The sequence below is a fragment of the Salvelinus fontinalis genome, chromosome 33, assembly GCF_029448725.1.
Source record: "Salvelinus fontinalis isolate EN_2023a chromosome 33, ASM2944872v1, whole genome shotgun sequence".
Lineage (NCBI taxonomy): Eukaryota > Metazoa > Chordata > Actinopteri > Salmoniformes > Salmonidae > Salvelinus > Salvelinus fontinalis.
This window is the reverse complement of record NC_074697.1, coordinates 50,207,026-50,220,929: the sequence shown is the minus strand read 5'-3', so window position 1 is coordinate 50,220,929 and position 13,904 is coordinate 50,207,026. Positions and strand designations below refer to the sequence as shown.

Below are 13,904 nucleotides of genomic sequence, written 5' to 3'. Positions count from 1 at the left end.
ACGTTGAAATGTGCAGACCGACTCAACTTACACTACTTGGGCAGAAGCTTTGTTTCACATTTGCATAACAGCTTTCAATGGTGCATTTTGGATTTGCCACTTCTCTTCAGTGTACTATTTCACAACCCGTAAATACGTCAAGGCAAGCACACCCGTTTTATCTACATTTCCTCTTCTACATAGTTATTTTTCGGAACCATTTTTCATACACCGTTGAAGCTAGAAATGCCATGCAAACTTTAAAAAGTGCAAACCTGTCCAGACTAGTGTGCCCAGCCTTTTGTAGTCCTCTAAAACCCGAAGAGATTTTTTTTTTTAAAGAGATGTTTTCAATTTACTAAAACATTGTGACATAACACAAATCAGCTCTTTTGACCACTTTCGCAACAAGTTAGAGCATATGAAATCACTGTCTACTATGCTGCTATTCAAATCGGAGCAACAGGAGCTAAGATGGGGAGAAGTCTGTCCATAATAATGCACTGCCCTGCCTTAACAGCACGATCAACAAGGCAGGTCCTACAGGTCCTGGTTGTGTCACACCCGGACTGCTGTTCAGTCGTGTAGTCAGGTGCCACAAAGAGGGACTTGGTCAAATTGCAGTTGGCTCTGAACAGGGCAGCACGGCTGGCCCTTAAAAGTACACGGCGAGCTAACATTAATGACATGCATGTCAATCTCTTATGGCTCAAAGTGGAAGAGATTGACTTCATTATGTGTTTTTGTAAGAGGTGTTGATAAAGCTGAAGGTACCGAGCTGTCTGTTTAATATACTAGCACACAGCTCGGACACCCATGCATACCCCACAAGACATGCCAGAGGTCTCTTCACAGTCCCCAAAATCCAGAACAGACTATGGGAGGCGCAAAGTACTACGTAGAGCCATGACTACATGGAACTCTATTCCACATCAGGTAACTGATGCAAGCAGTAGAATCAGATTCAAAAAGCAGGTACAAATACACCTGAAGGAACAGCGGGGACTGTGAAGTAACACAAACACACATGCATACCGACATGATAACATACGCACGTACATATGGATTTTGCGTTGTAGATATGTGGTAATGGAGTATGGGCCTGAAGGCACACACTTAGTGTATTGTAATGTTTAAAAAAATTGTATAACTGCCTTAATTTTGACGTACCCCAGGAAGAGTGCCTTGGCAGTAGCTAATGGGGATCCATAATAAATACAAATCAAAACAGAAATTGCATCTACCAATTCAGAGATACAGCTCCTTTAATATCCGCATCAACTACTTTTTCTCTCAAATGCTGAACAATTTCCCAACAAGTTAGACAAATACTTCAACTCGGTATAGATACAACAGCTAAGACGACACTAACATAATACGCCGGGAACAGGAAGCAAGTGCAGAAGGTAAGTTTAATAATGATAAATGCAGATAAATAAAAACAAGACACGTACAGAACTTGTATCAAAACAAAACTACCTACTGACTGCTGTCTATGGAGTGTTAAATATGAGGGGAGTAATCAAGTAGATAATAATGACCAGGTGTGCGTAATGATGGGGAGCGTGATTGTTTTCTGGGCTGATGGTTAGTAGGCCGGCGATGTCGAGCGCTGGGAAGAAGGAGCGGGAGTAAGCATGACAGTAGTGAGGCTCCCGTGTTTCATCCTGGCGATCGCGTCTGGCTCTCCACCAGGAATCTCCAGCGCCGCCAGCCCTGCCGGAAGCCGAGTCCCCGATTTGTGGGGGGCCCGTCAAGGTCCTCCGGAGGGTCAATGAGGTGACGTATCATCTACAACTCCCGGAATCTCACCGCCCTTTCATGTCTTCTGACGACTGAGGGCGTGCTGGAGCCTCACATCGGCGGCGTTACATACCTCTGTGTGCCGGAACCACTCGTCCACTGCAGGAGCCATGTTCTGGCTCGGTTGGTATCCCAGGACACACTGGAAGGGAGTCAGCCCGGTGGAGGAGTGCCGAAGTGAGTTCTGGGCGTACTCCGCCCAGGGAAGAAACCGGACCTACTCCCCCTGTCGGTTCTGGCAGTGACTCATTAGGAACCTCCCCAGCTCCTGGTTGATCCTCTCCACCTGCTCGTCGGACTGAGGCTGGTACCCGAATGTGAGGCTGACCGTGGCCCCCAGCTTCCCCATAACCACAATGTGAATTAGGGACCATGGTCGGAAACAGACGATGTCCTGCGGAAGGCCATAGTGCCGGAACACCAGCTGGAATAGTGCCTCAGCGACCTGGAGATCGGTAAGTAGACCAGAGAAATTGATAAAATGTCAACAACCATAATATAGTGGTAAAACCATCAGAAAGGGGGAGATCAGTTACAAAGTTTATGGACAGACGTGACCAAGGCCGCTGAGGCACCCGAAGGGGTAGTAGTTTCCCTGCTGGCGCATGCTGGGGCGATTTGATTTGGGCTCCTACAGAGCTGGATTTTATATAGCGGGTGACGTCCTGCGCCAAGGTGGGCCACCAGTATTTATCGGAGAGGGATTGATAGTGCGAGTGATATCTGGGTGTCCAGCGGTGAGGGATGTGTGCCCAAATCAACAGGCGATCCCTTACCCCCTTGGGAACGTAGATGCGAGCTGGAGGGCATATAACAGGCGCGGGTTCACTCTCCCGAGCCTTGCGGATGTCCACGTCTACGTCCCAGAGCACGGGAGCAATGGTTCTAGAGGGTGGAATGATGGGAGCACTCCGGATCGGAACCTCTCCTGAATCGTGGAGACAGGACAGGGCATCGGCTTTGATGTTCTTATAAAATGGCCTATATGACAGGGTGAAGTGGAATCTGCTGAAGCAAAGGGCCCACCTTGCTTGGCCTTGGGTTCATTCGCCTCGCCGTCCATATGTACTCCAGGTTCCCATGGTCGGTGAGGATGAGAAATGGCTCCTTGGCGCCCTCTAGCCAGCGTCTCACTCCTCTAATGCCAACGGTTGCTGACATCAAAGTTCCTCTCTGCAGGTCCTCTCTCTCTTTTTTTGAGAAGTATGCACATGGATACAATTTATGTGGATTACCTTGGTGTTGGGACAGGATGGTTCCATGTCCACTTCCGAGGCATCCACCTCCACCACAAAGGGCAGAGTAGGATCTGGGTGTCTCAGCAACGGGGCGTAGGAGAGACGCCCCATTAGTAGACGGAATGCTTCATCCGCTGCAGGACTTCACACCAATTTACAAGGACCACCCTTGAGAAGAGAGGTGAGGGGAGAGCCGATGGAGCTGAAGTTCTTAATGAACCGGCGGTAGAGGTTGGCAAACACAGAAACCGTTGGAGCCCCTTTATGGTGGTTGGGACTGACCATGACCTGACTGCTTTGACCTTCCTTTCAGCCATGCTCACCATCTGCGAGCTAATCCAGTATTCCAAGAAGGAGACCTCGACCTAAAAAAACGGGCATTTCTCAGCTTTAACATAAAGGCAGTTCTCCAGGTGGTGTCTCAGGACTACTCAGACATTCTTACTTATCATCACTCATAAATATTATAATTATAATTCCTAAAACCAGGTCTCAAGCATGGATTACACTTGAGGCCCATGCGATTTCCACAGAGTTGGGTATGGCTGCCTTTTCCTGTTACGCTCATTGCCTATGGAATAGCCTGCAGACTAAACGTAAACTTTAGACTCTTGTCCCCTTTTCTCATTTTAAATATTTATTGGAGCATTTTTATTTTTGTATTGCTTGTGACTGTTTCGGGTAATGCAGGTTCTTGTGCTGTTAGTAGAATAACCTATGTGTAAATTAAATCTGTTGCTTTATTATTATTTTTTTTTGTATTATCTGTGATCTTTTGTTTGTCTTGTTTAGTTTTTTTAATCAGTGTACCGAAACTGTATGTGTAAACATGTATATGCAGAGCCCAGCTGTAAAAGAGGCCATGGTCTCAGTCTGTGTTCCTTGTTGAAATAAAGGTTAAATAATGAAATAACATGAGCGATGTGATTCTCCAAGGTGGCCGAGTAGACCAGGATATCGTCGATATACATGACCATCTGGCGCCCGATCATGTCCCGGAACACCTTGTTCACGAACGCCTAAACCACTGATGGAGCATTGGCAAGTCCATAAGGCATAACCAATTACTCATAGTGCCCAGATGTCGAACTGAAGGCCGTTTTCCACTCATCCCCTTCTTGGATGTGGATATGATTTTAGGCACTCCGCAGGTCCAGCTTCATAAAAAAAACTGCAGTTCCATGGCTGAAGGGGGTAGCGTCCTTCTTGGTCACGAAGAAGCCTGCCGACGCAGCAGAGGTGGATGAGCGGACAAAACCCAGTTGGGGAGCTTTCTGGATGTACTCCTCCAAGGCCTCAGTCTCAACCACCGACAGAGGGTAGATGCGGCGGTGCAGAGCCTTCTAGTAAGTCAATGGCATAGTCTCAGGGGAAATGAGAAGGGAGACAGGTAGCTTGAGTCTTGGAGAACACCTCCCGAAGAGCCTGGTAAACCTCCGGGTTGTCGGGCTGGAGAGCGATGAGGGAGCAGGTCCTCCAGCATCCAGGTGACCGGTTGGTGATTTCCATGCTCAACTAGGAGATGGTGGGATCATGCCATTGGAGCCACGGGAGGCCGAGGGTGACTTTGTGCACTGGTGCAGTGATGAGGTAGGGAACGCTCTCCTGGTATATGGATTCCACTTTGTTCCAAAGTTGAAATCCTGTCATTGTAAAGAGGCACACTTTTACCCTGGAAATGGTCTCAACCGCGCATTTCGTCTTTTTGTTCTGAATGTCCCATCTTTAGTCATCTGTTATGCAACACAACATCTAAAATTGGCTAGTTTTGTCTCGTCTCGTCACTCTTTATGTCGGCTGTTGTATCTGTACCGGGCTTCAGAGCATGTGAAATCATGATCTACCTTGCCACTATTCAAATCTGGAATCAAAATATAAATATATTCTACCAATCAAATGATACAGCTGTTTTAGTAACCGAATCAACTATATTTTCTCTCAACTTTTATAAACAACTGTCGTTTTGACCACTTTCCTTTACAACTTGGAGAAAAACATATGAAAGTGTATGAAATCTTAGTCTATGCCATTCAAATCTATAATGACAACAGAACCACCAACTACCAATCAAGAGATACAGCTGTTTTAGTAACTGTATCAACTACTTTAGTTAAACCCACTTCCCACTGTTGATTGACTGCTTAACTGCTATGAAACTTTCAGAATTTCCTAGTTATAGGACACATTCTAAGACTGATTATGGCACACAGCTCACTCCAACCCACTAAAATATCCCACTATAACAATCCCACACAAACAAAATACTTTTCAATAGCTACCCTACTAACCACCGCTAACCAATATGATTACCTGACTAAGCCTATCTCTCTACAACAGTCACAATTACTACTGCAGTGTACTGCTACTTCTACTAGGCCTACTTCTACCACAGTCAATACAACTACTAATACTACTACTAAACTCAACAAAAAGACAAACATCCTCTCACTGTCAACTGCGTTTATTTTCAGCAAACTTAACATGTGTAAATATTTGTATGTACATAACAAGATTCAAGAACTGAGGCATAAACTGAACAAGTTCCAAAGACATGTGACTAATATAAATGGAATAATGTGTCCCTAAACAAAGGGGGGGTCAAAAGCAAAAGTAACAGTCAGTATCTGGTGTGGCCACCAGCTGCGTTAAGTACTGCAGTGCATCTCCTCCTCATGGACTGCACCAGATTGGCTAGTTCTTGCTGTGAGATGTTATCCCACTTTTCCACCAAGGCAAGTTCCCGGACATTTCTGTGGGGAATGGCCCTAGCCCTCACCCTCTGATCCAACAGGTCCCAGACGTGCACAATGGGATTGAGATCCAGGCTCTTCGCTGGCCGTGGCAGAACACTGACATTCCTGTCTTGCAGGAAATCACACACAGAACGAACAGTATGGCTGGTGGCATTGTCATGCTGAATGGTCATGTCAGGATGAGCCTGCAGGAATGGAACCACATGAGGGAGGAGGATGTCTTCCCTGTAATGCACAGTGTTGAGATTGCCTGCAATGACAAGCTCAGTCCGATGATGCTGTGACACGTCGCCCCAGACCACGACGGACCCTCCACCTCCCAATCGATCCTGCTCCAGAGTACAGGCCTCGGTGTAACGCTCATTCCTTCGACGATAAACGCGAATCCGACCATTACACCTGGTGAGACAAAACCGCGACTCGTCAGTGAAGAGCACTTTTCGCAAGTCCTGTCTGGTCCAGCGACGGTGGGTTTGTGCCCATAGGCGACGCTGTTGCCGATGATGACTGGTGAGGACCGGCCTTACAACAGGCATACAAGCCCTCAGTCCAGCCTCTCTCAGCCTATTGCGGACAATCTGAGCACTGATGGAGGGATTGTGCATTCCTGGTGTAACTCGGGCAGTTGTTGTTGCCATCCTGTACCTGTCCCGCAGGTGTGATGTTCGGATGTACTGATCCTGTGCAGGTGTTGTTACACGTGGTCTGCCACTGCGAGGACAATCAGCTGTCCGTCCTGTCTCCCTGTAGCGCTGTCGTAGGCGTCTCACATAACGGACAGTGCAATTTTTTCCCTGGTCACATCTGCAGTCCTCATGCCTCCTTGCAGCATGCCTAAGCCACATTCACTCAGATGAGCAGGGACCCTGGGCATCTTTCTTTTGGTGTTTTTCAGAGTTTGTATTAAGGCCTCTTTAGTGTCCTAAGTTTTCATAACGGTGACTTTAATTGCCTACCGTCTATAAGCTGTTAGTGTCTTAACGACCGTTCCACAGGTGCATGTTCATTAATTGTTTATGGTTCATTGAACAAGCATGGCGAACAGTGTTTGAACCTTTTACAATGAAGATCTGTGAAGTTATTTGGCTTTTTACTAATTATCTTTGAAAGACAAGGTCCTGAAAAGGGACGTTTCTTTTTTTGCTGAGTTTACTAATTCTACTGGGCTACAGTCACTATTCCCACTACTAGTACAGTCACTACTTCTAGCCTCTAACAATTCAAACTTCTAAACCTCTTCCACCAACATAAAAAATACTTTCGGTCACCTGAAGTTAGTCACAGAATTTTTCTTGAAAACATACCCTTTCTACATTATAAGTCTTGGGGCCATAGTTTTTCCTGATCGTCAGGCTTTTCCTGGTGTTAGGTTCTTATTTTTCAGAGTAAATGACTCACGGACACTAGAGAAGCTTTAACCAAGTTTAATTATTCCCAAAGATTCTGTACATCTGTAATCAGACAGCAAAAAAATGTCTCTCCATTGGTTATGTACATCCTACTTAAGACACTCCTTCTCTCCAATCCTTAGTTTAGGCCCAAGAGAAAGAATGTAACCAGATAACAACCCTGCTTACTGACCTTAAGGGGTACTGACCTCAACCCTCACCTCCTGATCCACAGTTATCCATCTGTCTTCCCTATATCAACACGCTGCTTTGCTCCCGTCCCCCAACACGTTCCAACACATTCCACAGCTACCTGTCCTTCTACAGAAAACCCTTAACTTTCTCCTTTGATTCTGTGCTTCTTTCTCTATCATTTATTTAATATCTCAATGTTCAAAATGTCTCACTCAACACTGGTCAAAACGTCTGTCCTCATATAGTGTACTGTAAGCTCTCCGTATCATGTAAGTATTGATGTGAAGTGTTTGTCTGTGAATGGTCCTATGACTTTCTCTCTTCCAGGGAATCCCAGGAAATGAAGGACCAATGGGGCCATCGGGAATCCCGGGGTGCAATGGGACGAAGGTACAGTCTTGCTTTTGGATATTAAGTATTTATAGAAGCTCACAAACACACACACACACACACACACACACACAGACGTATGTACATATCTGATGCCCTATCATTGTGTGTGTTTCAGGGGGACAGTGGATACCCAGGGTTACCTGGGGTGCCGGGACCTGTTGGATTACCAGTAAGTGCAATAATCAATAATCAATCAATCATAATCAATATCCTGTCAAGTGTCACTAAGCACCTTACTGTTCTTGTCTGTCTGTCATCAATCACAGCCATCAATCATGTGATCTTAATCATTAGCCTATAATATGGGACTTGATCAATAAGGTTTCCAAGAGTGAACAAAATAAAAGTGAATGAATGAACATTTAAAGATACAAAATATATTATACTTCTTCTCAAGTGTTGTGTATGTAAAAATGACTGTTGAAAATGGAAATTATGTGTTTAATATATTTTTTTTAACAAGATCCCCGTGTTCAGTCCTATGAAAATGTCATACGCTATGGTGTCACCACAAAGCACCTTACTGTGTCTGTCTGTCATCACCGTAAAAGCTAGACATCATCACAGCTGTCTGTCATGTGATCTCAATCATTATAAACATATATATATATACACTGCTCAAAAAAATAAAGGGAACACTAAAATAACACATCCTAGATCTGAATGAATGAACTATTCTTATTAAATACTTTTTTCTTTACATAGTTGAATGTGCTGACAACAAAATCACACAAAAATTATCAATGGAAATCAAATTTATCAACCCATGGAGGTCTGGATTTGGAGTCACACTCACACTCATTAAAGTGGAAAACCACACTACAGGCTGATCCAACTTTGATGTAATGTCCTTAAAACAAGTCAAAATGAGGCTCAATAGTGTGTGTGGCCTCCACGTGCCTGTATGACCTCCCTACAACGCCTGGGCATGCTCCTGATGAGGTGGCGGATGGTCTCCTGAGGGATCTCCTCCCAGACCTGGACTAAAGCATCCGCTAACTCCTGGACAGTCTGTGGTGCAACGTGGCGTTGGTGGATGGAGCGAGACATGATGTCCCAGATGTGCTCAATTGGATTCAGGTCTGGGGAACGGGCGGGCCAGTCCATAGCATCAATGCCTTCCTCTTGCAGGAACTGCTGACACACTCCAGCCACATGAGGTCTAGCATTGTCTTGCATTAGGAGGAACCCAGGGCCAACCGCACCACCATATGGTCTCACAAAGGGTCTGAGGATCTCATCTCGGTAACTATTGGCAGTCAGGCTACCTCTGGCAAGCCCTTGGAGGGCTGTGTGGCCCCCCAAAGAAATGCCACCCCACACCATGACTGACCCACCGCCAAACCGGTCATGCTGGAGGATGTTGCAGGCAGCAGAACGTTCTCCACGGCGTCTCCAGACTGTCACGTCTGTCACATGTGCTCAGTGTGAACCTGCTTTCATCTGTGAAGAGTACAGGGCGCCAGTGGCGAATTTGCCAATCTTGGTGTTCTCTGGCAAATGCCAAACGTCCTGCACGGTGTTGGGCTGTAAGCACAACCCCCACCTGTGGACGTCGGGCCCTCATACCACCCTCATGTAGTCTGTTTCTGACCGTTTGAGCAGACACATGCACATTTGTGGCCTGCTTGAGGTCATTTTGTAGGGCTCTGGCAGTGCTCCTTCTGCTCCTTCTTGCACAAAGGCGGAGGTAGTGGTCCTGCTGCTGGGTTGTTGCCCTCCTACGGCCTCCTCCACGTCTCCTGATGTACTGGCCTGTCTCCTGGTAGCGCCTCCATGCTCTAGACACTACGCTGACAGACACAGCAAACCTTCTTGCCACAGCTCGCATTGATGTGCCATCCTGGATGAGCTGCACTACCTGAGCCACTTGTGTGGGTTGTAGACCCCGTCTCATGCTACCACTAGAGTGAAAGCACCGCCAGCATTCAAAAGTGACCAAAACATTAGCCAGGAAGCATAGCAACTGAGAAGTGGTCTGTGGTCACCACCTGCAGAACCACTCCTTTTTTGGGGGTGTCTTGCTAATTGCCTATAATTTCCACCTGTTGTCTATTCCATTTACACAACAGCATGTGAAATGTATTGTCAATCAGTGTTGCTTCCTAAGTGGACAGTTTGATTTCACAGAAGTGTGATTGACTTGGAGTTACATTGTGTTGTTTAAGTGTTCCCTTTATTTTTTTGAGCAGTGTATATATATATATATATATGTAGCTGTCCATCACCTTTGCTGCCTGTTATCACCCTTCCAGGTTTTGCCCCCACAGTGGTAGATACAATTGTGTCAGGTCTTGTTTAGCTTTTACAGTAAACTTGTGATGTGCAGCTCACACTTGTCTTTTTTATTGAAGGGTGTCCATGGATTGCCAGGATTTAAGGTACATCCAAATATATATACTGACCCTCTCAACGATGTGTGTGTTTTGTTGTGGACCCTAAGATTAAAGTATTGTCCTTACAGGGAGACTCCTACTACTTCCCACCCGCTGCTGAGGTTGATGGACATATTGGACCACAAGGGAGAGATGGTGGCAAGGTAAGGAGACCTCCCACCCTGCCTACACCTGGGCTGTGTTCACTGCGCACCAAACGGAAGAAAGCTGACTAGCACAGGGAGGGATTACCTGGACTAAATCACATTTTTTTGTGTGTATACGTTTTGCGTACCGTATTGATCACAACCCATTACTCACATGTCTCTGAGTTTATGTGTCTATTCCAATAGGAAAAGGATGGACTTGCCTAGTACCTCTCATTACTATGGCCAGGAGTTTCTTTCCTGACCACAGCCCCTATAGTTTTAACTTGGACCAAGAGTGTTCACATGGTCAGGGAAAACTCCTGGGGCCCTATATTACAGTTATACTTTCATGTGTATCGTGGTATGTGAGGTTGAGTAGTTAGTGCCACAGACCCCGTTACATGTGTATGGCCGAGGCTACTAGAGAAAGCATGGGTTGGAATCCAACCCACTGCACTTTTGACTCATAATCTCTCCTACCTTTACTGTCTCCTCAATAACCTTGTCCTATCTCATCAAATAAATACAAAATCACCCAAAAATATTACAGAAAAAAATAATTGAATGTGCAATCGACTGACTGGCCACTGTTTTGTAGGGTCAGCGAGGGTTACCTGGACTGCCGGGTCTTCCTGGGCTGGAGGGACCGAGCGGGACTCCAGTCAGTTGACACCTAAATGAAGTTCAATACCTGTCCTCTCTTTACTTATTAACCTCTGTTTATTTTGAAATGCTTTTACTCTCACGTTTTTCTGAATGTCCTCATTCATGATTCCATGTGCTCTTCCTGTTACTATAAGTCACTGACTTTAAATTCTTTTTTATTATTCATTTTTCCAGGGATTACCTGGGTTAACGGGTGTACCAGGAGAGAAGGTCAGTCTCATAGTAAATAAATGTTTCCACAATGTGATATTGAGTGGTGTCCCTCTTCAGTTCCTGACATTTAGAGAGGTGTGTTGCACTATTTATAACAGCTGTATTTCTGTTTCAGGGTCAGGAAGGTCCAAGCCCTGTCATTCCAGGCCCAAGAGGTCAAGAGGTATTACCTACCTGTGTGATATCGATCTTTTCTACTTTCACGTACAGTACACCTCTCTCTTGCATATTATCCTGGCTCAGTATAGTTTGTTCCGGATGCATGCTGAGTGTATCTAATGTACAGTATATTGTGACAAAATGTAAATGTTTTGATCTCAGGGTGACCAAGGCCCTCCCGGGAGACCTGGGCAGAAGGGCATAAAGCTGTATGCAGAGGGTCCCAAGGAACTGAAGGTTTGCCACACCTAACATACTCGGTTTCTCTCACAGCAATTTTTACCAATCCACACTGATACAATTCATGATCATCACATTTACATTTGAGTAATTTAGCAGAAGCTCTTATCCAGAGTCACTTACAGGAGCAATTAGGGTTAAGTGCCTTTGAGCAACAGATTTTCATCAACAGATTTTTCACCTAGTCAGCTCGGGGATTTGAACCAGCGACCTTTCGGTTACTGGCAAACATAATTACCAATCACCATCACCCGAATCGGCTTCATCATCATTATTTCCCGTATACATCATATTGTCTCACAGGTAGAACAGTGTTCTAACTTTCTTCTCGTTGCAGGGGGAGCCAGGTGATACAGGAGAGAAGGGGTGTAAAGGCCAGCATGTGAGTTATAACCTATGGGGGATCATTAGTGAATTAAATTAAACTGATTGATTTGAATGTAATAATTGACATGATCTTTGAGCCAGTACAAAAGTTGCCAGTTCAAATCCAATTGCATGTATACTACTACTTGTGGGCTGTGCTCTGTCTGTCTGTCCGTCTGTCCGTCTATCCGTCTGTCCGTCCTTTCTTTTCTGTTTGTCTGCTTGCCTGTCTGTCGGTATTATATATATTTTCGTTCCTTTTTTTTAGGGTTTCCCTGGGCGTCGTGGATATAAAGGGGACAAAGGCGACCAAGGAGAATCTGGGGCTCTGGTAGCACAATGACTCCAGTCACTTCATATCATATTTGAAATACTGTCGAGTTTTACAGCGGTATTATGGATGTTATCATTCTCACATGTGGATGTGTCCTACTCACAATAGTAGGGCCCACAGACACACACTCATACTGACAAACACCTGTGTCTAACAGAGGTTCTGTTTTTCAGGGGAAACCTGGGAAAGATGGGAACCCTGGGACCTATGGAATTCAGGTAAAACAAATATCCAGACAACTCTCATAACGTGTATGTACTGTGTACGATCCTTTGTGGCTCACTTTGTAAAAGTGTGACCCTAGCAATGTTAAGGTTGATGGTTTGAGTCCCGCAGGGATCACATACACATATACTAAAATGTGTGCACTCAATTTACTGTGATTTGTTTGGATAGAAACATCTGCCGATCGACATTATGTACATGCATTTTGCCATGTTGCCATGTCAACTCCACTTGAACATAATCCACCTGATTGCCAATCATGTTCCCAACCTATTGTCTTTGCCACTAGGGCTACATGTGACTTGAGGATTGTTTTTGACATGCTTACTGTTTGGCAAAATGTGTAATGTACTATCTTGACCAGCGTCTGTACGTATCAAGTGTTTCAAAGTAGGGGTGTTGACCTCGGATCAGGGCCCAGTTTATCAATCGGATTGGAATAAATCTTAGAATTGGGTATTTCAAAACTGAAAAATATGATTCCGATCATTTGGATTGGGATTTGGTAATCCAATCTAAACTTTAATCCAGTGGTGTAAAGTATTTAGGTAAAAATACTTTAAAGTACTACTTAAGTCATTTTTGGGGTATCTGTACTTTACTTTACTATTTATATTTTTTGACAACTTTTACTTTTACTACATTCCTAAAGAAAATAATGTAACATACATTTTCCCTGACACCCAAAAGTACTTTTACATTTTGAATGCTTAGCAGGACAGGAAAATGGCCTAATTCACACACTTATCAACAGAACATGACTGGTCACCCCTACAGCCTCTGATTTGCCGGACTCACTAAGCAAATGCTTTGTTTGTCAATTATATCTTAGTGTTGGAGCGTGCCCCTGGCTATCCGTCAATGAATAAAAAAACAAGGATTTGCTTAATATAAGAAATGTACAATTATTTATACTTTTACATTTACTTTTGATACTTAAGTATATTTTAGCAATTACATTTACTGTTGATACTCAACAATATTTAAAAGCAAATACTTTTATACTTTTACTCAAGCGGTATTTTACTGGGTGACGTTCACTACTACTTGAGTCATTTTCTATTAAGGTATCTTTACTTTTACTCAAGTATGACAATTTGGTACTTTTTCGACCACTGCTTCTGTCAAGATTACATTTTGGAATTGCATTTTTTCAAAGCTCAAAGGCAGTAGTGATACGGATAGTTTTTATTCGGAAGAGTTTTGATCATCTTGATCCCACTGGAAGGGTTTATTCAGTGTGGATTTAGAAAGGTGAAAGGCACTACAACAGAGAAAGGGAAAGTAGAGAGAAAGGGGGATACCTAGTCAGTTGTACAACTGAACGCATTCAACTGGAATGTGTCTTCCGCATTTAACCCAACCCCTCTGAATCAGAAATGTCCGAAATGTCAACCCTTCAAACCAAGGATTACTAACTTTGTGAAC

General features: G+C 44.5%; 1 protein-coding gene across 1 annotated transcript in view; it reads left to right on the top strand.

Annotated features, from left to right (window-relative positions):
- col4a3 (collagen, type IV, alpha 3) overlaps window positions 1–13,904 on the top strand; it is a 120,405-nt gene that overhangs the window by 49,648 nt on the left and 56,853 nt on the right. Inside the window, exons 6-16 of the mRNA XM_055896596.1 lie at window positions 7,684–7,746; window positions 7,865–7,918; window positions 10,104–10,130; window positions 10,214–10,288; window positions 10,872–10,934; window positions 11,114–11,149; window positions 11,268–11,315; window positions 11,474–11,548; window positions 11,889–11,933; window positions 12,186–12,248; window positions 12,425–12,469. Coding sequence (XP_055752571.1) covers window positions 7,684–7,746; window positions 7,865–7,918; window positions 10,104–10,130; window positions 10,214–10,288; window positions 10,872–10,934; window positions 11,114–11,149; window positions 11,268–11,315; window positions 11,474–11,548; window positions 11,889–11,933; window positions 12,186–12,248; window positions 12,425–12,469 — 594 coding nt within the window. The remainder of the gene's footprint in view (window positions 1–7,683; window positions 7,747–7,864; window positions 7,919–10,103; window positions 10,131–10,213; window positions 10,289–10,871; window positions 10,935–11,113; window positions 11,150–11,267; window positions 11,316–11,473; window positions 11,549–11,888; window positions 11,934–12,185; window positions 12,249–12,424; window positions 12,470–13,904) is intronic.